Source organism: Cupressus sempervirens, chromosome 1, assembly GCF_028749045.1.
Source record: "Cupressus sempervirens isolate cs-2001-9-10 chromosome 1, ASM2874904v1, whole genome shotgun sequence".
NCBI classification, from domain to species: domain Eukaryota; kingdom Viridiplantae; phylum Streptophyta; class Pinopsida; order Cupressales; family Cupressaceae; genus Cupressus; species Cupressus sempervirens.
This window is the reverse complement of record NC_143118.1, coordinates 389793964-389819579: the sequence shown is the minus strand read 5'-3', so window position 1 is coordinate 389819579 and position 25616 is coordinate 389793964. Positions and strand designations below refer to the sequence as shown.

At 33.8% G+C, this 25616-nt stretch overlaps 1 protein-coding gene across 5 annotated transcripts in view; it reads right to left on the bottom strand.

The window, feature by feature from the left end:
* SEX4 (dual specificity protein phosphatase (DsPTP1) family protein) overlaps positions 1-13264 on the bottom strand; it is a 182971-nt gene extending 169707 nt beyond the window's left edge. Inside the window, exons 1-4 of one of the 5 annotated variants that reach the window (XM_089826615.1) lie at positions 13177-13264; positions 12926-12989; positions 3511-3561; positions 3306-3374 (exon numbers count right to left, since the gene is read on the bottom strand). In XM_089826615.1, coding sequence (XP_089682741.1) covers positions 3306-3374; positions 3511-3561; positions 12926-12989; positions 13177-13202 — 210 coding nt within the window. In that variant the 5' untranslated portion in view covers positions 13203-13264. The remainder of the gene's footprint in view (positions 1-3305; positions 3375-3510; positions 3562-12925; positions 12990-13176) is intronic. The other 4 variants (XM_089826624.1, XM_089826632.1, XM_089826635.1 and 1 more) reach the window with 4 other exon arrangements.
* Between the last annotated feature and the right edge of the window lie 12352 nt (positions 13265-25616).

Genomic DNA, 25616 nt, shown 5'->3' with positions numbered 1-25616 from the left:
TTGGGTCAATGGCATATTTTAAAATGTGCAAGTAATCAAAATCAAACCTTTTGGAAGGGAATGCACATTTTAAGTTACATCTCACATTTTGGATGCAAAGACATAAAAACTTACCTTTTGATGCAATGACATCAAAAAGGTCCACTTTCGATAACCTTTTGATGTAATGACATCAAAAAGGTCCACCAAGTTGAACTTTATATGACATGTAAAATGTCCACTTTTAATAGATTTTACATGTAATTGCATAGAAAATGTCCACTTTTGATAACTTAAACTCATTTAATCCACTTAAATTTATAAAAATGTTACTAAATGGGTCATAAACAATATTTATATATCATATTTAAAAATATAACATATAAACATCATTCAAAAAGTAACATTTAAATGAGCATTTGATTTAAAAATCAAAAATTAAACTGGAACTATATAGTTATATAGTCACTTTAAGTGAAAAATTAAAAAGTAACTCAACTTAAAATTATAGCATAAAGTGCACTATAGTCACTTTAAGTTAAAAAATTAAAATTAAAGTAACTTAAAAACATAACAAAAAGTGAATTTAAGTTATATTTATCAAAAAGTGAAAGTCAAATTAAGAATATAACATCATATGTTTAATTCATGTTGTTGCACCAAAAAGGTCCACTTTTGAGGCAACAAAACGGGCATATCTCTTGACTGACAACTCCGATTGAGCTCTAGGTTAGACCGAATCGAAGGGACAAGCAAAAGGCGTGACATGAGCAAGACCAAAGGACTAAAAACCAACAAACACAAACTCAAAAACAAAGAAAAGGACGATAAAGGCCTCAAAAATCAAGCAAAGGCTCAATAGAAAGCAAAACGAAAAAGACTTGATGAAAGCCTTCATTAAAACAATTTGATATACGAATTGAAGTCGATTGATCGATCAACATTAAACAATTGAATATCAAATTAAAATTAAAGAAATGCAAAACTAGCTTGAAAAAGTTTTGTGTTGTTACCAACATTTTGTGGTGACAAAATGCAGGACAACAATAACCATATTCTCACCTTGCAAACTATCATTGAGAAGGCTTGACACCGCACTGTGAAAGTCTATTGTTGCTTTGCAGACTTTCAAAAAGCTTTTGACTTTGTTCCTCGAATGGCTCTCTTCCAACGGATAAGGGACATTGGGCTTTCTAAGACACTTTTGGCAGCTATTATGAGGCTTTTTGAGAGTGTTGTGGGTAGATTCAAGACCTCTTAGAGGTTCCCAAATCCTATCCTGAGCACCATTGCGGTGAAGCAAGGATGCCCTCTCTCCCCTACTCTTTTTGAGATCTACATTGACAATCTCAAGGCTTTCTTCTAAGACTTCTCGCTCCCTGGCAATGATTGCCACTTACGTTGGGTTTTTAACTCCATTTACGATGTCATTCTTTTGGTTTCTTCTCCAAAGGGGCTCTAGCGGCTTCTTGATGGGTTGGCCTCATTTTGGGGCTCGTAACAACTAGTTGTGAACATAGGCAAGACTTGAGTAATGGTCCTCAATTATTTAAAGACCTCACATCTCCACTTCTACTTTCTAGGCGAGGAGTTCGAGATCACATCCTCCTATACCTACCTGGGGGTTAAGTTCTTTGGACCCTGTTTCAATATGAGACCTACCATATCACCCTAGGTGAATAAGGGACTCACTTCCCTAGCTATGCTTGAGACAGTGCTTTAGACATCACTTCCAAGATACCATGACCAATTTGTCCCTGTTGGACTCCTTGCTCAGGCCCACCATCCTCTATAGCTCTATTGTAAAGGCCCTCTCTCCTTGAATTCGATTCGACTTCGGTAGAGAGACTCCAAGCCCTCCTTTGACGCATTATGAGATATCGTTGACCCACTCCTCACAATATTATCTTGGTCGAGATTGGGGCTCATTCTTTCAAGCTTGGAACTATCTTGGATTTGGTTTGGTTTCTTCATCGACTTCAAAGCTTCGCAAACTTCGTTGAGGGTTGTCACAGGTTTTCTTACCTGACCTACTGCTCCTCTAAAGTGGTTGCTTAATCCGATCCTGCTAGCAGTGCTCGTTGTTGGTTTACCTGAGCCTCTGCTCTTGTTGATTTGATTGGGATTGTTATGGACCACATTTCCTCTTTTGGTTCTCTCTAGATGCCCCTGCTCTCCTACTTCCCTCCCAAGAGTTGAAAGAGCAAGTCAGGCTCGACATCTATAGGCATTATATTATCATGACATGGAGTAACCCTCCAAGGATGGCTTCTTATGCAAAGCACTACATCGTTTTCCAAGATGGGAATATTGTGGGCCCTTAGTACCTTACCCGTCATTGACCCCATCCCCTTTATATCTCTCGAAAATCTTTTAGGGTGAGATCTCACCAACTACGTATACAGACTGGCCACCAGATTGACAAGGAGGACAGGATAGGGGAGGCAGAAACGAAGATCCATTTTATCTTTCGATGCCCCATCTACTATGAGATTGGGGGGAGGTTTTACTACTAATTCAAAGCGTGCAAGTCCCTCTCTTCATTCTTTTGATACATTGATCAACAGCATCTTTCCCTCTATCTCTAGGAGGCCTTGCAACTTCGTGACCATATTGTGGCAACTATGTTCCCATCAAAGCAGATTTCATACCAGCTCATGACCTCCTTCTTCACACCTATGTCTCCTACCTGAAAGATCAAGTAATCACTCAACCCTTCTTATTTAGGTCACGCCAAATCTATGAGGCCTTACAATCGACGCACTCGATAGTTTCACCCTTCTTCCAACAACTCTTTGAGACAATCAATGACACAGCCTCACCCAAGTCACATCCTTCGGTTTTGGACTACTTCTCGCCTATAAGGAGTATTTAGTCTTTTCCTACTTTGTCTTTTGCTTTCTTGCTAATTCTTTTCATGGACAATGTTTGGTGCTCCCACTATGGATTGCTTGCCTTGTACATTTTCTAGTCCCTTAGCCCCTTGTGGTCTCTTGTTGGACATTAAAAAATTTATCTTATCTACTAAAATTCCCCACGACAACAACTAGTCCTTTTGTATATTTTATTTGCATTTAAAATATAATGGTCATTGTTTTCACTAAATATCTTATCTCATCAATGGAAATATGTGTTTGCCTTGTTCCTTATCTACTCCAGTCTCTTTTTCATTTGAACTTGTCATTTTATGTTTATCTTGTTTTTTGTGGACGATTCAAAAGAATAAACAAGTAAACAATTACATTAATGCAATATACAGGCATCTAGTTGCAAAGATAACACAAACATACATGGATACTACACTCCACAAAGAGAAAAGAACATACATTTGTAATAGAGTCTCTTGACTCCATAACTTTGTGTTCAGTAAATGTTCTTCCAGTGGACAATGGTACCTGCAAATACACTTGTTAAATTATATAACTATTAATTAAAAGTGTCGAGTTATCTAGAAATTGCAAGGAGAAACCCTAAATAAGCATCTCATATTATTTGTGAAATTCAAATGAGATAAAAGAAAGCTGCATTCACCTCTATACCAATATTTCTTCGTCTTAGAAATCCCTTCATAGAAAATAATCTCTGAGTCATCAATAGTAGATAAAAATATTAGAAGTTTCTCCATAATGAGCCTATATTGAATTACATAATTATGCCTATTCAAATAGAGAAACACAATAGATGGCTTGTCTATACTGATTGTGTATTCCAAACACAACGGAAGACCAAAGTTTGGACAAATAGACAAACTACTTACTAGGATCTCTAATTTATTCTATTAATGCCCAATTTGGATATAATTTGACAAAATCAAGCATTATTTACTTAGATAAAAAAATAAATGCACTCAACCCTAAAATGACATTCAAAATATTATTAAAAAGTTTGGAAAGAAAATATTGACAAATATATGCAAAGAGAAGTAATGCCAACAAAATCTTAATTGCAGAACACTCATTGCATAAGAAGAAGTTATGTAAAGAAACCCTTATAGTAAAGAACAAAACAATATAGCTTCTATTGTATTAATGCAAGCATTCTCAATACAAAAAAAAAATTCTTACTTGTTCTTAACATGAGTCCATGTGAAAGTATTTGTAAGTACATCAATATAGAAGATCACTAGATAACATTACTATACAATGGGTAGAAAACCATGGGCTGGAAAATCGCCTATAAAGGCTCAAAATTAAGTCTTGGGGTAGCAAGGTGTTGGGCCCAAGATACCTCCCAGCCAGGGCACAATTCCAAACCCCATTAATTGTCATGTCATGTATAATAAATAAGGGGTGCTAATACTGCAAAATGTTCGATATATCTAACAAAAGTGGAGTGGAGTGGAGTGGAGTGAGAAAAGTTTCACCTAAAAATGCAGAATAAATAAAAACCAATACATGCATAAATATTATAAGCACATCATTATAGGAAACCACTGAGTGTTATTACCAAAGAACAGGTATAAAACAATGGGCTGAAAAAAAAAATACACAATCTCAGAAAAAGGGTCGAAGGCCGCTAGTTCCCCATACCCCCAAGCCAAAGCACTACTAAGGACCCCATTACTTGTGGCAAGGTGTACAATCCATAATGGTGTAAAACATGCAAAATATACAATATATCAAAACAAAAGTTTCACCACACTAAGAAAAACGTTATTTAGAATATAGTACAAGTATTAGCAAATTAACTCACACTCAGTAGGAAGAATTGCATGTATTCATTCAGCAATACATCTTAGATTCCAAAACAATTACAAATACATTTGAATACAAAGAGATGAGGAGACATCATGTATCAAAGTGGTTGAATTGAACGTTACACAAAACGAACTGATATATTCATGTTTTAATCAATTAATCAGCCATACATACATTGGACTTGTAAACCTACTTTGTATAGAGTAATTAGTGAGAGGTGCACTGGGGCTCTCCTTTGAAACTAAAGCAAACACAAACATTGATAAAACCCATCACAACAAGAACTTTGATTTACCACCATTAAAGAATGAACTGTTTGTCAACAAAACAAAGCTGAGAACACATTTTCTCTAGGATTGTTAACTTTACCCATCCCAAATCAAAAGTGGAAAAGCATATCTATGGGCTTCATTGCTAGTTACCCAAGGTTCAAGCAAAAAATTGCATCCATACCATTGTGAATATATAAAGACCACTAAATAGCATTATAATGCAATGGGTATAAAACCATGGGCTGAGAAACTACCTATAAAGCTCAAAACAAAATCTTGGGGTAGCCAGGTGCTGGCCAACCATACCTCCCAGTCAGGGCACTATTCCAAACCCCATATATTATCCATGTTCTATGCATCTAACAAAAGTAGGTTTGCAGTAAGAAAAGTTTTACAGAAAAAATAAAAAGAACAAATAATAGCAAATCAATGCATGATATTTATAAGCACATCAGTATGGGAAACACTACATAACAGGTATAAAACTATGGACCGAAAAAATAACATATAAGAACTGAGAAAAGGGTGGAAGGCCACTGCATCCCCATATACCCCAGCCAAAGCACTACTTTGGACCCCATCACTTGCGGCAAGGTGCACAATCTATAAGGGGTGTAAAACATGCAAAATATACAACACATCAAAATGAAAATTTCACCACATTAAGCAAAATTTTATTTTAAATATGGTACAAGTATTAGCAAATTCACTCAAACTCAATAGGAAGAATCACCTGTATTCATCAGCCACACATTCTAGATTCCACAAGAATTACAAAATACATTTGAATACAAAGAGATGAGGTGACACCAAATATCCAAGCAATCGTATTGGAAAGTACACAAAACCAACTGATATGTTTATGTTTAGGTAATTAATCAGTCACATGCATGATAGGCTTATTTATTGGACATGAAAGCCTACTTTTTATAGATTAGTTAGTGAGGGTTATATTAGGGCTCTCCCCTTTGAAACTTTGACAATGTATGAAGCTAGATAAGAGCCATCACAACAAACCCCTTGACATTTTACCACTAAACCCAAGCATATAAAAACAAACTGTTTCTCATAAAAACAAAGCTGAGAGCACTATTTTCTGTAGGACTGTTAACTCTACCCATCCTTAATCAAAAGTGGAAAAGCAGATCTATGGACCTCATTACCAGTTACCCAAAGTTCAAGCAAAAGACCGCATCTATATTGTTCATATGCAGATTTCATTGCTATATCATTAAACTTCAATGCTCCCAAAGTGGCAAATTTATTTTTTGTGAAAGTATTTAAATTACATGAATTGCCTAAAAATATTGTAAAGGATAGTCACAATTGATTCTTTAGTGCTTCTTGGAACTAATTGTTTCATTTGACAAGTAAAGAACTCACTCCAAGAACCAAATATCATCTCAAACTGATGGTCGAACACAAATAGTGAAGAAATGGATTATGAGATATTTGGGGAAATGTGCCACAAATTAGCAATCAACTAGGGTGAAATGGATATATTTGAGGGAATGCTACTATAGCACTTCTTATCATATGTCTAATGGTATGTCCCCACTTGTGGCACTATACTATTATAATGTCTTAACCATAGTAATGTGAATTGTCACAATTCGGGCGATTTTGACGATTTAGCAATCCAAGGAAGCATGGGTGATTTATGCTAACTCATTAAACTGGATCGCCGATTTTTTACGCAAAACTCCCCTGAATCGCCTAACTCAATGATTTTGTCAAAAATCATCCCCAAAAAACATCAAGTTGGTAAGAATCACCAAAAATCACCAATTTGTTTTACATATGTGATGGATTTATTGTTTATGTATGTCAGGCTTTAGCTTCTATTTGATGATGTTATAGTGTGTTTCAATTATATTCAATTAAGGTTGCATGAAATAAGTTTTAAATTGTTAAAATCTTTAAATTTCAAGAGTTTTTTCACTTTGCCGATTCATAGCCAATTCATTGGCGATTCACAATTTGAGTAGGCCTTGTCGATTCCAATCCCATTCCAAGTTTTGGTTCTTTGGTCTTAACCTTTGTTGATTGTGTTCTCTCGCAATAGAGTGCCAAAAACTAGTGATTTGGTAATGCATAATCAAGATGTGTTGAAAGCAATCAAAGATCACCTTCAACGAGCTCAAAAACAACAACAAAAATTATGCAAATCAGAATCATATAGAGAAAGAATCAATAAATCTTGTATATTTTATTGTTTGGTGAAGGTAAGTGTTTGGAGAAGGCTACGAAAAAGTGTCTAGAAACTCTCTAAAGGAGAACAGATGTCTCTAGAGGTCTCTTTGCTGCAAGGTGCACTTATGATCTTTGAGATACATCATGAATTACAAACAACCACATGATAATAAATTAATAATAAACTAAATTTAGATAAAGTGTTGTTTATTTTTATCTATGCTTTGTAGATTTCTCTATCTACCCCACTCCATGTTGGAGTTTTGATAGTACTTCATCATTTACCATCACCTCTTGTCATATCTACTCACAATTCGAATTAAGAACTCTTCTTTGGTTCTCTACTAGCTTCCAACTTTTCCAATATTTGAATTTATTCAAAGTGATCATCTCCTTTTAATGAGAACCATCCTTTATCAGCACTTGCTCATTGAATGATCGGAGATCCTCAAGTTTTTTCTCTAAGATACTAGATCCCTCTAGAAAATTTTGGATCCTGATTTGGAAGTGATCCATATCCGGATCCCTCTTGGATACCTCTTGGATCCAACCAGGATTCCAAAATGGAATCCGGATTCTCTGCAGATCCATTCTAGAATCCTACCCAGGTCTGAGAGGAATCCAAGAGGATTTTTCCCCAGTAGATTTTTTTTGCTATGACACACAAATGTACAGATCTAAAATATAGATAATGCACAATTTTTATACCCATTGTTTTAAAAAAACATAATGTTTTAGTTTGCTAATTTTTCTGGCAGTAGAACTTTGCTGCTATGATTTACATATGTAAAGTTCTAAAATATATATCAAGATAACAATGCAATGTGCACATTTATATCCACTATAGATAAAAGCCAAATGCATAGCAGGAAACATGATGCAATCATTAAACTAATTACCCTGAGTCAGAAACTAAATTATGGAACAAAAAGCAGAAAACAAAAGAAGCAACAACTTCGTTGAAGATTTGAACCAATGATGAATGAACATTGGCATGTTACATGTATGGAATCTATGAATATACAAACACACACACACACATATTTATTGAAAATGCCAATATATAATATACCCACGGAATCAGGATCCAACCCAAAAAAATCGAATCCCCATACCCAAATCTGGATCCAAATCCAAACCAGAATCAGGATTGGCTACTCAGTTTGTTTTTTCAGTGGCTTTGATATGACTATACCATGGAACCAACAATACATGTAACACCTTGTTAAAGATCCAGAAATATGATTATAGACATGTAAATCTCTTTATATGTAACCAAGAACTCCTCCAAGCCTCAACAAACTTGCTTCTCCAATACCAACGTGATCCACAATTTCCAATATTGTGCTACTTGAAACATTCAATTGACGGTTAATTAGTATTAAATAATAAATGTAAGTTTATAAAAATATAATTGTTACATGTTGAGCAAAAACACATTCATTCTCGTTATGACTTTCCAATATAATTGACTTCTAACCCTAACTTTGATATAATAAATAAATGGGCCCTCACGCATTGTGTAATGCCTCATTGCTTTCTTGCCCTCATTTCTTCATTCAATTCTTACCAACATTGATATCAAAGCAGGCTGACCACATTGAGAAAACCTATGAAGGGTACAACAATGGTCCACCCATAGTAACACAGAGACGCAGCATCCGCCCCCCCACCTTTTGCCCCACATCTCAAAGATGGGGACGTGTTGGGGACTTAGAAACTATGTCCACCCATCCCCAACAGTGCCACCAAATTCTGCCACCTCTGCCAAGGATGGGAGACATCCCAATGTTGACTATTTGCTGATTCAACTATTTATGTTCAATGTTTGATGTTCCAATTCAATGCAATGTTCAAGTATTTACTCTTTTACATCTTTATATTTTATATTGCAATACATCTTTGCATAACTAGCATTTAAAGTACCATATGTATAATATAACTACCATATACAACCCCCCCGTCCCCCACCGCCATCTCCCCACCATCCCCCTGCTGTCCCATAATTAAGGTTTCTTTGTCCCCCCGTCCAAAAACTTGTCCCCCCGTTCCACCATCCTTCCATGCCCCAGGGCAGTGTCACTATGGGTCCAACACATATAACAAAAGGTGGGAATAGAGCATAATGACAATTCTATATTGTATCAAAAAGATATATTGGTCAAAGAAAGCCTTTGAAAGTTGCAAAAGTATATGAAAGATATTTCGATCAAAAGAAGCTACTGAAAATCATACTTGGATGAGTGATGCAAACAAAAAATGCCTTATTTGATGTAAAAACAACCTGTGCGATTCTAATGCAACTCTTTACCTTGAAGCCAAATAGATCTTCCAGAGAACTCTAAAACCTTAATAACAATCCACTAGCAACTTCAACAAGACATTTGAAGACTTGAATCTAGGGTTTATAAATCTTAAAACCTCTAATTGCAATTGATCTGTCTTTCCAACTGAAAAAAGTGAAAATTGAAGCTGAAACTCTCTATTGGAAAACATAACAAAATTGGTAGATTAAAATTTGGTAAAATCAGTACCAGACATGCAAGAAATCATCTTAAAGAAGTGGTTGAAGGAACAACTGGTTAAATCTCCCCACTACTGCTGAAAATCCCCATATAACTCTTGTTAATGAACACAAAGCTATGATCACAACCCCTAGGCTACTGCAACATTAAAACACCAATATTTGTATTCATACAAACACCACGTTGAGAAATATTCACAAAAACCAAGGACTTTGTACTGAAATTGAACCCACTTTACTTCATTCTAGCCATTGGGAATGTTGAGTTCTAGAGAAATGCACTGTCATCATGCATAAATGCAGACCCCGGGCATACATGACTGAACACTACCAACCCCACTGAGGAATGTTTGCTCAGCATTTCAACCACTATTCCTCCTCTTGGGCACCTCTTTATGTTTAGATTAAAGGCTGATTTAAAGAACTGAGTTGGGAAACTTTAGTTGTTAATAAAGAAGACTAAAAGGAGTTATTTTAATTGTGTTAGCATTCAACAAGGTCTCTTCTTATGTGATTTTGTGCCTTGCATTGTCATGACTGATGCTAATTGTAGTCTTTGTTATTATTGTCCAACAGGGAACACCATTAAGCCTGATTTTCTGTTGTTGGTTACTCTATTGTTTTTGCCACCTCTATTTGCTGGATCACAATTCTGCTTACCACCTATCTTCTGTCTAACTCTCAGCCACAAACCTATTGCTGTCATTGCCTTGAAACTTGCTGAATCCCCCTTGGCCGCCCATTTGATCTCTGTGATCCATTTGCCTCCAACTCAGCTCAAACTTTCTTTCCAAATGTGCTAATCTGATATTGTTGTCACTTAGTGCTCTCTCATGACTGCCCAGGCAACTGCTCCACCAAACAGGTTGATTTCTACCTCTTGAATGCGGGTCAGAAAATTATGGTGAGGAAAAATGACGAATTGAAAATGAAAGTTGATGTGATTTAAGAAAGAATAGGTTAATCTTATTTAAGAAATACAAATTTTTTTGTTGTTCTATAGGGATGCAACATGTATCATCAATTGCAGCAAAGAGGTGTACAGCCCAAGGTCTCAACATAAGCTGATGAGAACCAGGCACGCAGTCAATTGAGGTTCCATAATAGGAGTCAATTGATTTCAGCAGTTCTAGACTTCTAGTGGAGAGGGTAGTATTCAACATATTCAGTAGATTAATTCTGAGCTTGGTGCTCAGAATACCCACTACCTATGCAGTATGCATGATGTGAGGTTTCTTTGTTTCAGTATTCTATAATATGTATATGATTATCACTATTAGTCTATCAGATGTTGTAGATTCAGCAGATTGTGATAATACTTACTCTTCAAATTTTCTTCTTCTTTCAGTCTGTTTATGTTTCTAGGTATTTTTAATATAACAGTGAACATGCGAAGAAGAAATTGAATATATGAATTCCAGCTACCACTCTTAAGCCATCAGAATTCCACAAAAACTCAATCCATTGTAATAAATTTGGAAATGGATTCTGATAATCAGTCTCTACAATCTGATCCTCACTTTGCAGCCAGACTACAGTTAGTTTTCACGCAGGGTTATGGGACCCTCTAAATCTACCTTTACCTAAAGAAAAGAGAAAAATGAAGAAGCATTGTCCAAGGAGTATTTCTTCCCTCGAATTCACCAAGGACTTGCATCACTCTGGAAAATTCTCAAGTTAAGAGGTTAGATATTCGGATCTATTAAATGCAGTTAAAAACTAGCCAAACTTTCTGTGTAACAGTGACTTGAACAAAATGCTCTGCAAAACAACTTTCAAACTTTTCTCATCTAACTGTTCATATCAAGCATTTGTCTTTTTCCTCTACAACTTGAGAATTTTTATGGGAGGCTAAAGGATTATTTAAAATCTTTTCCTCTAAAATAGAAGCTCCTAATTTATAGCCCTCCTAATTTGAGCGGATGAAAATGGGGTGGGGCAAGAAATAGACCCACCGGCTTAGGAAAACTCTATACCCTGCTCAATTTTTCCTACCAAAAAATTTAAATTTTGAAAGGAAAGAAATTTTAGATTTTTTTATGTGATATTTTAAATTTAAAATCTTGCAAACTTGTTTAAATTAAGCCTTAATATACTTTATGATTCATGGGATCACTTGGCTTTAAACATTCCTAAAAAGTCTCAGCGGTGACCCCTCCCTCAGACTCCAGCCTTCGATTATACAAAATCTAATCAATAAGGCTCCCTTAAATAGATTACTCAAGACTTTAGTGACCACAAATTGATTTGATGTCACAGAAAAAATGATTTAGTAATGAGGTTTTTTTTCAATTCTATTAAATAGTTTGCTTCTTAACAAAAACTAAATCAAGCAAGCACTAGAGTTAACTCAAGTCACTGACTCAAGATTGAACTATGTTGCGATTATGCATTCCATTTGCTAAAAATGTCATCTAAGTAATTTAAATATCATTTATAAACAGAAGAATAAAAAATAAAAGAATGCTACTTTCAAGCTGTGTCTTCTGTAATTACTTAAAGAACTCTATTCACTAGCAGAAACTATATTTTCCCGCATAAAAAGAAATGTAGGAGATGGAAGTAAATAGTCGGTTTGAACCAACATATATTATGTTTTTTTGGAGTGACAAAGAAAGACCGCAATTTGTTGGGGCGATTTAAACTTTAAAGAACTAACGTGTTAAATGCAATGAATGCTAGTAATTTTAAGAAATCGGACAAATAACAATTACTTTTGTTTAAAGACACGCAGACATCGCATTTTGCCGGAATATTTTAATCAAGATTAACAGTTTTCCTAAGTAAATTGACATTTAATAGTAAGTGCTCTGTTTTAATTTACTACAACGAATTCAAGTAAATTCAACATTTGAAAATGTAAAAAATTTCGAGTAAAACTAACGGATTTCAAATAAACTTGTGATAAAAGGAAACGTTGAAGAGATCAATAGTGCAGACTAAATTGACGAAAAAACAAAAGAAATGCACGGATATTTCTACTTCGGAAAACTCGTAGGAGTGGAAACTTGTGATAAGTCTCCTACTATTCAGTTCAAGAATAACAAATACTTGTATTGTAGATGAACTCTAAGGAGAAAACGGCCAGTTGATATGATAAATAGCCGATCAATAAAACCTTGATTTGGACAAGTTATTCAGTCATAAGTTAAAATATATATATTAACAAGGACAACTTATCCAGTTATAAGTTCAAAATTTAACAGAAGCGCTCAAAATTCACATTTTCCACCTGGATTTGGAATAAAACACAGAATTACCTGACGCTTGCAAGGAAATTTAGCTCCTGAGCATTGTATTTGGGCGGGAAGGCGCACAGCGGAACTGCATTTTGCCGCAAAAATTGAAATAAACTAATAATTCGGATCCCGCGCAACATAAGGAAAAAGTTCAAAGCAAAGAATTTTCCCCGCTTTGAGAAAATTAATTTGAAGATTCGAAATTGAAATAACATTCATTTAATTCAAAGAATAAACACATGTACTCTTGTAAAACCAAAATGAATATATGCCTGTACAGTGCCTGAACACAACTCATCGCAGCCCCGGCTGTTTAAAGCTTTCGTACGGTTTCGGATTCCCTAGCAAAAAAATTCCATTGCAGATCTGGAAAAGAAATACGGGTATATATACTTAGCCTGAGATTTTATTTTTTCTGTAGGCGTTCGCTGACGTGGCTGAATTTGCAAACGTGTAAGGTGTTTATTAGCTCCATAAAGCCTGGAGAGCATGTATGCCGTCCAATGCAAAACTTTTGCCACGAAATTTGCACCACTTTACCAAGTCTTTTTTAAAATGCAAAGAGGTCAATGGTGTTTAGGATATTCGCTTGTATTTTGATGCCATGAGCACATTGATTGGTAATACTATTAATTGATTTGTGACAGTGATATTCGAAAGCGCATGATAAGGGTAATTGATATGGAGTCCAATCAGTAAAGCCCCTTGTAAAGTGTAATCCAAACCTTAGATATTTTAATGGCACAAGGATAGAGGAGAAATCATTCTGGATTTCAGCATCTTCATTTAAAACCGATCAATTTGTGTAGGGATCGTTTTCATGATAAAATCGCTGTCATAATAAACTTATTAATATCATTAATTGAGTTTTTATTATTTTGATTATTTATAGCTAAATAAATAAATTATAAGATTGAATTTATTATTAATGAATAAATAAATATTTTTTAAAAAATTTAAATATTTTTTACTTGTGGTGGGAAATCAATTATCATCTTAGATAGTGCATAGTAGATAGGGTTTAAGGGTTGGAAGATAATGCATTGTAAATAGGAGTTAAGGGTTTCATGAAGACACACATGATAGCATGAAAATAGAAGACATGGTAGCATAAAAGGGTTGGAAAATAGTGAATAGTAGATAGGGTTTTTAGTTTCTTGAAGATAGACATGATAGCATGAATATAAAAGACCATCTCAATGACGCATGGAAGGGTCTTCTAAAGGTAGTTTATAGTCAAGTTGAAGAAAGATATAGTCCTTAAAAAAACATGCAATCTATTGAAGCTTTTTAAACCTTTGTTAATTGTTTATTGTTATCAATTCTAAAATATATTTACAAGTTCATGATTTAGTCTTCCAAGGTTCATATATCCTTTCAAGTCTATGTACTAATATATCATGAGTTCCAAACATTTGAAAACCTCATTACATGGAGCCAACAAAAGAGGAAAGTTTAAAGTGTTGAGTTGTGATAGTAGACACAAATGACCAATCATAGGAAATACTAACGGTCCTGGTACCAAGAATACCTTTTGGTCCAAGTCAAAGAGAAAGGAGATTACATGCTTAAGCATTAGGTGTTTGGTTTGGCTTCATAGTTCTTTTCAGTCTTATATTTGCAATGGCCTTGACCTATTTAGATTCCATTCTAGGGAAAGATGGGATAGACTTAAAGAAGAGTGATGTTTGATAGAAGATGTCCTAGCTTGCAAGGCATGCTAAATAGTTATAAGATAAAGAGACAAGAGGTGTTCATGTAAGCATGATCAAAAAATAATTCTTCCAAAGAAATGACCATGCAATAATCATGAAGAGGATTGACATGGAGCAATGAAGATAGAAAAGGGCAAGATATGGCACATGGTCATATTATTTTGAATTTAGTTCATAGCATATAGGGAAGGAATAATGTCTTAATAGATAGCAAGCGGTAAAAAGGTAAGGACGAGAAAAAAAATACATAGTGCTGGAAAGGTGTGAAATGTTAATGAAAAAGCCATGTTCAAAGGGGTTAAAAGGATATACAAGGGAGTGGAAGTGTAACAATCGAGAGAAATTCAAAGTATAGTCCCATATTGTCACCACATTGGTAGATTGGAATTTAAGGAGAATAAATTGTAAGGTAGTTCAATGGTGTATGTAAATAGTTGTCATTTATAACTATTTTATAGAATGAATAGAAAAGACCTCGCTGCAACTTTTTAAGATATGGATAGTATAATCCACAAGGTGGCAATCTACATAATGATAAATCAATGAATTTGAGAGGAGAAAAAAAATATAGTGTTGCAATCACGAGGATAAGAGTACTATGATAGATGTGGGAAAGTATGGTAAAGGTACACTTGGTGTATTAGTTGATAGTGTAGATTAGGAAAACATGTATTATAAATATTCATGATAAAATCAACCACAAAAGTTATTCTATCATGTGAAACAAATCCTTATTTCATCAATAGAATTGTAAAATGAAGTGCACGAATAACAAGATAAAACTATCATCATGTGCTTTCTTCATTCTACTCTATTGGTTATTTTTCTCCTTTAAATTGATGTTGCTCTAAAAAAATAAGTGCACAAATATGATGAAAGCCAAGTACAAATTGATAGAGTGATCGCAAGGATACAAGAAAGTGTGGTGGGTAAGCACTCACAAATATGGGGAACTAAGAAGTCGCCAATCACTTTTTTGGTCCTAAAAAAGAGGTATAGCATGTGTCATACAAGGCATACACCTTATGGTGTGTCAAGCCCCACGATTGGGCACACCAAGCCTATATGGTGTGTGTCATGTATGGTGCATTTCCTATGGGATGCATTACATGTTTTCAAAACTCTATATAAATGCTCTTTTTTGTAATAGTCACAACTTAGAGGCTAATAGGATATATTACAAACCTGTAGAATCTAAACACCTGCATAATCAAATTTATAACAACAAAGAAGGTAAAAATCAAATACACAAGCCTTGGAATAAAATCAGTATGAAGAAATAGAGTACACTCTATTTTAGAGCATAATCAAACAAATAACTTTTATTTATTGCAGCACTCTAATCTCAATATGTGTTACAACATTCTATATAAAAAGAAATTATTTGTTAAAAACAATGTACTCTACCTAAGCTTATGATCTTAGTATATGTGTTTATTGTTTCTTACAACAATCTAAACATTGATTAAGTTACTTATTTCATGTAGATGAAAAGAGACTACGATGGCCATAGAACGAAGAGAGAAAGCTCCACTAACTATGAAATGAACTTCTGATATTAACACGTTGTTTATTCAATTCCTAAACTAAAATGGTAGTGAGATTGAAGTTTTAATTTCATGTTGAATCTACTCATTGTGATATGCACTGAAGTTGGAGTTAAACGATAGAGCTAGAATTGTCAATGGCATCAATTCTTCATACTCCCCCTTGATGTTGAGAGGGCTAACTATTTGATCTCTGAGAGCCACAAATTGATCTTTTGCAACTACCTTTGTGAAGATGTCTACAATTTTCTCCTTTCTGTTGATGTACTTCAACTCAACCATTTTATTTTGTACCAAATCTCTGATGAAATGTTGTTTCAAATCAAAATGTTTTCCCTACTGTGATGAATTGGATTCTTGGTCAATTTAATAGCACTTATGTTGTCACAAAAGATCATGGTAGGTTGAACCTATATCTTTCCAATCTCTTCAAGAAGCTTTCTAAGCCATAAAGCTTGTGTGTTGACTGAAGTAACTGCAACATATTCCGCTTTTGTAGAAGAGAGGTAAGCCATACTTTGCTTCTTTGAACTCCATGTGATTAAACTAGAACCCAAAGAAAAGCAATTACAAGATGTAGATTTTCAGTCATCCAAACTACCTCCCCAATTTGAATTACTGAAGCCAACAAGCTCAAACTTCTTAGAAGAATAGTGAATGCCAAGATCTATTGTGATTTTCACATACCTCAAAAATCTCTTGGTTTCCTACATATGTTACTCTAATGGATTTTTCATATACCTTGAAATCAATAAAATTGAATAAGCAATAGCAGACCTTGTGCAAGTTAAAAACATCAAACTCCCAACAGTGCTTTTGTACATGATGTCTCGTAAACAATTTTAGTACCATCATCTCTACATAATACAACTCCATGAGAAATTAAAATAGAAAGAGGTTTACAATTAGCCATATCAAACTTCTTCAACATATCCTTTGCATACTTTTCTTGACAAATAAAAATTTAATATTTACCTTGATAAACCTCCATGCCAAGAAAATACTTCATGAGACCTAAATGTTTCATCTCAAATTCATTCATCATAGAAAATTTGAATTCATCTTTCATCTTTGAACTACTACCCATATATAACAAATCATCAACATACAAACTCACAATGAGAATATCATTACCTTCTTGTTTTTAGTAAAGGGCAGGTTCACTCTTACTTCTTTGGAAGCCATTCTACTGAAAATATATGGCAGTCCTTACATACCATGCACGTGGTACTTGCTTGAGGGGCCATACAAAGCCTTCTTCAACTTGTAGACATGATCTTATTTGCCTTAAATCTCAAAACCTTGTAGTTGGCCCACATATACTTCTTCTTCCAAGTACCCATTCAAGAAGGCACTTTTCACATCCATGTGATGAATACTCCATTTCTTTTGAGTTGCAAGAGAGATTAACATCCTAATAGTTTCTTTTCTTGATATTGGTACAAAAGGATCTTCATAATCAATACCATACCTTTGATGAAAGCTTTAGCAATCAATCTTGCCTTATGTCTTCAACAGTCTCATCACTGTTATACTTGATCTTATAGACCCATTTTGTGCCAATATTCTTCTTCGCATGTGGAATCTCTACAAGCTCGTGTGCATCATTCCTATGAATGGAATCCATCTCTCCATTCATTGGTTGCATCCAAATCTCATTAGTACATGCATCTTCAAAACATGATGGCTCAAAATCAGTTTCATGCTTGATTTTGACACCTATCATTGATATCACTTAATCTTCTTATCTTTCTTGGAGGAATTGATCTTGAAATTGGTGAGGGTCTAGTTGGTGTGCCTAGTGATCTTGAAATAGATCCACTAGTTGGTTGCTCATTATCATTATCGGCAATAATATCATCATCGAAAATTGATTTTGGCTTTTCAACATGGCTTTTTTATGACCATAAACTCCCCCTTCATCAAAAAGCACATCTCTTGAAACAATAATTTTATTAGTAATAGGATTGAATAATATGTAAGCTTTGCTTTCCTCACTATAGCCCACAAAAATGCATGATTTACTTTTATCATCTAGCTTTTCCCTATTCTAACCAAGGATGTGAACATAAGCCAAACAACCAAATTTTTTAAAATGATTTACATTAGGCCTTTTCTCATACCATGCTTTATATGGAGTCATCTTGTCCAAGGCACTTGTAGAACTCCTATTGAGAATATATATTGTTGTAGCAGCTGAATCGGCCCAATAAGAATTGCTCAAACCCTTGGTTTGTTACATACTCCTTGTCATTTCTACCACAATATGATTCTTTCTTTTAGCCACTCCATTCTGTTGGGGTGTGTATGCAGTTGTGAGTTTCTTTTGATCCCATTTATCTCACAAAAAATCTGAAAATATTTTGAGAAAAAGTCTCCTCCATGATATGTTCTCAAACATTTGATTGTGTCCCCTTTCTCATTCTCTACACAAGATTTAAACCTCTTGAATGTATCAAAGGCTTCATCCTTTGTCTTCAAAAAACACACCCAACACATGCATGAATAATCATCAATAAAAGTAATGAAATATGATGACTTACCCAAGCTTTGTATTTTCATAGGACCACAAATATCTGAATGAATAAGTTGAATTGGGTGTTGATCCCTCCAAGTATTACCTTTTGGAAATGATTCCCTTGCATGCTTCCCTTTTGTATAGCCTTCAAAAATTTGTTTATGCTCTTCAACCTTAGGCAATCCAAGAACCAATGCATTTGATGTTAGACTTTTCAAACTATTGAAATTTAAATAGACATACCTGAACAACCAACTTGCATCCTCGTACACCATATTGACATATTGATTGTCATTGACACCAAAATTCAAAGGAAACATCATATTCTTTGTCACTATAATCACTTTATTTCTATGATTCTTATCATAGATAGTACATTTCATATTCTCAAACATCACTCTATAATTCTTCTCACATAGCTGCCCGACACTCAATAATATATGCTTCAATTTAGGAGTATAATAAATATCCTGAACACTTTTCATACCTTCCTTTGTCTAAACATCCATGGCTCCTTTGGCTACAACCTCCACTATATTATTATTACCAAGAGTAATATTGGATCTATAACCATCATCAAGCTTTGAAAATAATTCTTTGTTACCAGACATATGGATAGAGCATCCATAATCCAAATACCAAGCATCATTCACATTACTCTCACCTTTATCATAACACAAAATAAATTACCCAAGGAAGGATCTTCATCTTGTTGAGCATAATTTTCATTATTGTTACTTGATTTCAATATGCACTCTCTCTCAAAGTGTCCATACTTATTGCAATGATAGCATTGGATGTTCCTTTTATCAAATCTTCCTCTACCTCTTCCTCCTTGATCACCTCCTCTTCCTTTGGATCCTCTCGAATAATTCTAATTTTGACCCCTTCCCGAGCCTTTGTTATTGTTATTGTTGTTGCTAGCACCATCATTATTTTGAAATTTGCAATCGAGAATTAAAAGCCTTCTCATTAACACTAGTAGAAGTGTCACTTATTCTATCCTCATGTGATATGAGATATCCTACCAACTCATCATACTCCAAGGTGGCTAAATGTTTGTTTTCTTTCATAACAATTGCTATAGTATTCTATCTTGGGGTTAGAGATCTTAATACCTTCTACATCACATGCTCTTGGCTCATAGGTTCACCCAAAGTGGCCATTTTATGAATCACATCTTTGACTCTCACACAAAAATCTCCCACATTCTATGTTTCCTTCATCTTCAAGTTCTTGTATTTTCTTTTCAAGGTTTATAGATTCACAACCTTGATCTGATCATTGCCATGGTAAGCATTTTTTGGAGTCTTCCAAGCTTCTTTTGATGTCTGTGCATCAGAAATTTTGGGAAACAAACTCTTCTCAAGAGACACATGAATGTGAAACAATGCCAATGCATTCTTCTTCTTAACTTCTTTCTTTATTCTCCTTTCATTAGCTTGGAGAGTATCCCAATCTATAGGCTCTACATGTCTAGATTCAATGATTTCCCAAAAATCTTTCCCAATAAAAAATGTCTTCATCTTGATTGACTAATATTAGTAATCAACTCCACCAAACTATGGGATATGCAAATTGTTTGCCATGTTGCTATCTTCCAAACACCTTCTGCTCTGATACCAAATGTAGAATCTAAACATCTGCACAATCAGATTTATAACAACAAAGAAGTTAAAAAATCAAATACACAAGCCTTGGAATAAAATCTACATGAAGAAACAGAGTTTAGAGCAAAATCAAAAAAATAACTTTTATTTATTGCATCACTCTAATCTCAATACATATTACAACATTCTATATAAAAAGAAAACTATTTGTTAAAAACAATGTACTCTACCTAAACTTATGATCTTAGTCTACGTGTTTACTATTTCTTACAATAGTTTAAACATTGATTAAATCACTTATTTCATACAGATGAAAAGAGACTACGATGGCCATAGAATGGAGAGAGAAAGCTCCATAAAATATGAAATGAACTACTGATATTAATGTGTTGATTATTCAATTCCTAAACTAAAATTACAATGAGATTGAAGTTTTAATTTCATGTTGAATCTACTCATTGTGATATGCGATGGAGTTGGAGTTGAAGGTAGAGCTAGAGTTGTCAACAACATCAATTCTTCAAAACCATGCATATTATATTGGAAGCCCATTTTTGTTTGTAGATGCTTTGGATCATCATGAAAATGCTACCAAGATGTTGAGGACATTAAATAGGTGAGAAAATTTTAGTTTTTAGCTTTTATTTTTTTTAAATATATATTTAATTAGGGTTTTAAACAAAATTGTGTTTTAATATATTGCAAATAACAACTCGATTGAGTTGACACACTTAGACACATCCTTGTGAAGAAAATTTATATGATCCTCCTTGATTAAACCATAGACATCCTCTAGGAACCTAAGAAGACCTTATAAACTAAATAGAAAATAACAAAAAGATCAACTAGATCCATTGATTTGAAGGTTGAAAGAATCAAGTGATACAAATTTAGGGTGTCATTAGAAAGTACATTCCATTCAATTCTAACCCATGTAGCCACAATTAGTGGGCAAATTAATTTTTGGTCAAACAAAAGAGAAGTGTAAAAATATTTTTTTGTGGATAAATTATCATATGAGAATGTGAAAAACAAAAAAAATAAACTAAGTTGACATTTTTGTGCACTCTCCATAGATCATAGAGAGAATGCACCTCTAAGTATTAACTACAAAAGGAATATCATACATTGGTTCCATCATGAAAGGATAAAAATGATTTTGGGGATTGATGGTGGATGATATTCACAATCTTCTATGTAATGATCACAAGGTACTATTGTACCTTCTAAGGAAACTCGACTATTAATTTTTCCTCAATCAGTTTCCCAACTATTTGGATTTTTTTGAATTTCGAGATAGAGGTGGGGGATCTTCACTGCAATATTCCCTTTCTAGGACATTATAATTTAATTGAATAATAATATTTTAAGTTTTTAGGTTATATCAAATTTAATGATGAGTTAATTGATTACTTAATAAAGTATCAAAATGACTTTAATGAAGCTTAATAAAAAATAATAAAGTCATTTCAATTAGTTTTTTAAAGGATAATAAAGAGATAGAAAAAGAATAGCAATACTCATATAGAGGGGAAATGAAGAGTCACATGGATAAGCTATTAAAGAGCATTGAGAGGCTCATTTTGGACATGCTTGGTATGCTTGATTATTGTTTTATCTTGGAGAATTTTAGGAAGCTTTCGATTTTAAAATCTTGAGCACAAAAAACTTCTAGATTTCTTGGTTGATTAAATGGAAACCCAATTCATCTTTGGATGTAGATTTGGAATGAAGTTCACAACTTGAAAAAATTATGAAGTTTTTATCTCGAGGAAAACTTGTAGAACTATGGATATTTTATATCAATTAAGGTTTTAGCTATTTATCTTCATATTTTTGACCTCTATTTTAGTCTAAATTATATGATAATCTATTGGATGAACAAGGAATCAGTTGCATACAAAAAAAGGAAAAAGAAATCTTGGACATTTGGTAAAATCTCAAGAAAATATCCATAGGGCCTGATATTTCAATGGTATCAAAGTTTGTGATATTTCTAGTCTGTAACGGTTTTGTAAGTGTTTTTATGACTAATAAAGCTTGATTTTCATTAGTGTAATGTCCCCCTATGCAACCCTTGGATTAAATCCAAATATGAGAAAACAAGATGATAATAAAATTTTTAAACACTAAATACATTAAACACACAACACAAACTTAATTTAACATAACAAAAACAAGAATAACATATCATTAATGCACTCTTAAAAGAAGGAACATCCAAGGGTCTGATAGAAGTGAATTATAGAGTTCGAGATAGTATCATGTCACAAGGTTATATTATAATTGTTCATTAAAAAAAATTTATTACTATATGAGTTAGCTAGGAAATTCTCAGGTTGCAAGTTTGAAACACGTTGGAATCTAGAATAGGGATCATAAAATAAATATTATTGAGGCATCAAAGCAAGCAAAGATGCTAGTCCCTAAAGTGAAAGCATTAATCACTAGTATTTCCCTAGCAAGACTAAGAAGTATTAGTCTAATGAGGTAAATACATTGGTTGAGGAAGAATGAGCACTACTTAGTTTATGTACTAATTGGGGAAGCAAAAAATCTGATCTAGAGATAGATAATTTTCTAGGTTTGGATAGCCTCAAAACCTTGAAGTAGAGGTACCATGGGTAGGTAGAGGCATTGATCTAGCTTCCTTGGCCCCCAAGAAAGGTTATAAAGCATACATTAAGGCAAAATAGCTATTCATAAGGACTAATTGATTTAATTCTACATGATTTATGCAAATAAGGCCAATACATACACAAGGATTCTCACCAAAGGCAATTTTACAATCATATCTTCTATACTAACAAGGTGTTATCCAAATAACAAATAAATTGATACGCATCCAAATATAGTGTTATATCATCATATATAATAGTATATGAAAGTGATACTAAGCTACTACTCTATTCTCGCACAGTCTATGCTATCCAAATAAACATTTCAAATCAATATCCAAATGAGCAAGTGTATATCATCTGAGTACAACATAAGGATACAATGCATGGAATTAGTTACAATGATACAATTTCATGAATTAAAAATTTGGGAAGGATGTAAGTATAATGAAGACCATTTGAAATTGTTACACAAGTCCTTAGTTGTAAAGTTTCTACAAATTCTGAATAATCAGATCTAAGATAAAACCTTCTTGAGCTACTTGCTCTGATCTTCCTTAATGTCTGACCTTGAAATGAGATGATAATATTAATTGTCCTTCTATAATATATTTATCACTACAAAAATACCCTCCTTATATATCATAACGAAAGGGCATGTCCCTTAAAGGGACATGACCCCATCTAGGTTGTCCCACAATGTCTTCTCATAATCAGCCCCTATAAGGAGATTTATTTTAACAATAAACCTAACTAATTAGTTAATGTTTAATGCTAACTTATAGTCACCCCAAAAGACTGTCGATCATGCCTATTCAAAGGGAAATATATTAATAGCCTTTACAATAGTTTCATATGCAATAAGAGGAATGTGTGATCTACACAGTCAGACTAGTGTGAGGATCGAAGTTATAGTTTTAACACTCCCTCTTAACTTGATAATCATACTGAGGGATAACATATCTAGAATCATCAATTAAGATGAATAAGCATAGAATGATACTCTATATCTATCTTCTTCTTCTTCTTAGCATGTGGTATTATTGAACACATGATCTAATGTCATATTACTATATTTGTGATATGACATATCACTTATACCAGTGATAATAGTATTACAATGAATAAAATATATAGGATAACATCCGAAGAATAATTAAATTCTTCATTTATCCAAGTTGTGACTCATAGGTACTGGCATTCCTATATCAAGACTTGATCCTGAGTTAAGATCTACCAGAATATAGGATAGACTCCAGAGAATAATAAAATTCTTCCCTTATCCAAATTGTGACTTATAGGCATAACAATGTTTCTATCACAATGCAATCTTAAACTCATCTAGATCTAACAGTAGATCTCCACTGATTAGAACATTAGCTAAGATATCGTCATCTCTTGTAATGCCTTTCATGCAAGTGTTCATTATCTCAAAGATCATCACCTCTAAAATAATGAATACAAATGGTGGAGCCCATACCAATCAATAGCCTAACAATAAAATTATTTTATTAATAATTTAAAGGATACAAATAAATTACAATTCAACCATACAAAGTCTTTTCTTGAAGTGATCTATCTTCCCTTGAGAGGGAGGTTTGGTGAGGATATATGTTGTCTGATCTATAGTGCAAATGTATTCTAATTTTACAATATTCATGTCTACCGTAGCTCTTACATATGGTAAGGAATTTCGATATGTTTAGACCTATCATGAAAAGAGGATTCACAAAAAGCTTGATTGAAATTTGATTATCACAATGAATAATCGTAGGGTTCATGGCTTGACCAAATAATCCCACAAGTAACTTTCTAAGCCAAACTGCTTCCTGAGAGGCCATTGTTGCTACAATGTATTCGGCTTTTGTGGAACTTTGTGCTACTAAAGATTATCTTTTGCATATCCATGATATCATTGTTGAACCTAAACTGAAGCAACATCCTGAAGTGCTTTTCCTATCAGTAACACTTCCAACCCAATCTAAGTCTTTGTATCCATGTAGATCTAATTCAACTTTCTTATACTTGAGCCCAAGGTTAAGAGTGCCTTGTGAGTATCTCATGATGTGCTTGATTGCAACTGGGTGAATCTCCTTTGGCTCACATATAAACTAACTTAATACATTAACAACATAGAAAATTTAAGGTCTTGTATTTACCAAGTACATAAGGGACCAAATCATCTTTCTATAAAGAGTGGAATCTATGGAAGGTGATTCTATTGTTGCTTCCTTAAGTTTATGTAAATTAGTCTCCATGGGAGAAGACATAGGCCTGCAATTCCACATTCCAAACCTCTTTAAGATGTCTAATATATAATTTCTCTAATTGAGTATGATGTTGTTAGAATTTTGCCATACTTCTCTTCTTAGGAAGTAATAAAGGAGTCCTAAATCTTTCATCTCAAATTCTCTAATTAGATCTTTCTTGCATTGATCTATGAGATGATCATCACTTTGCCACAAATCAAATACTCACTCTGATACCATGTAAAGTTTTTTGCAAATTTTGAATCATTAGATTTGGGATAAAACCTTCTTGAGCTTGTTTTTTTTATCTTCCTTAATGTTTGACCTTGAAATGAGATGATAATATTAATTGTCCTTCTAAAATATATTTATCACAACAAGTAATTGATTTGTAAAAGACTTTCTTAAAGGAGGAAACATGTATTCTAATGTGTATCCTTTAACTACAATAATAC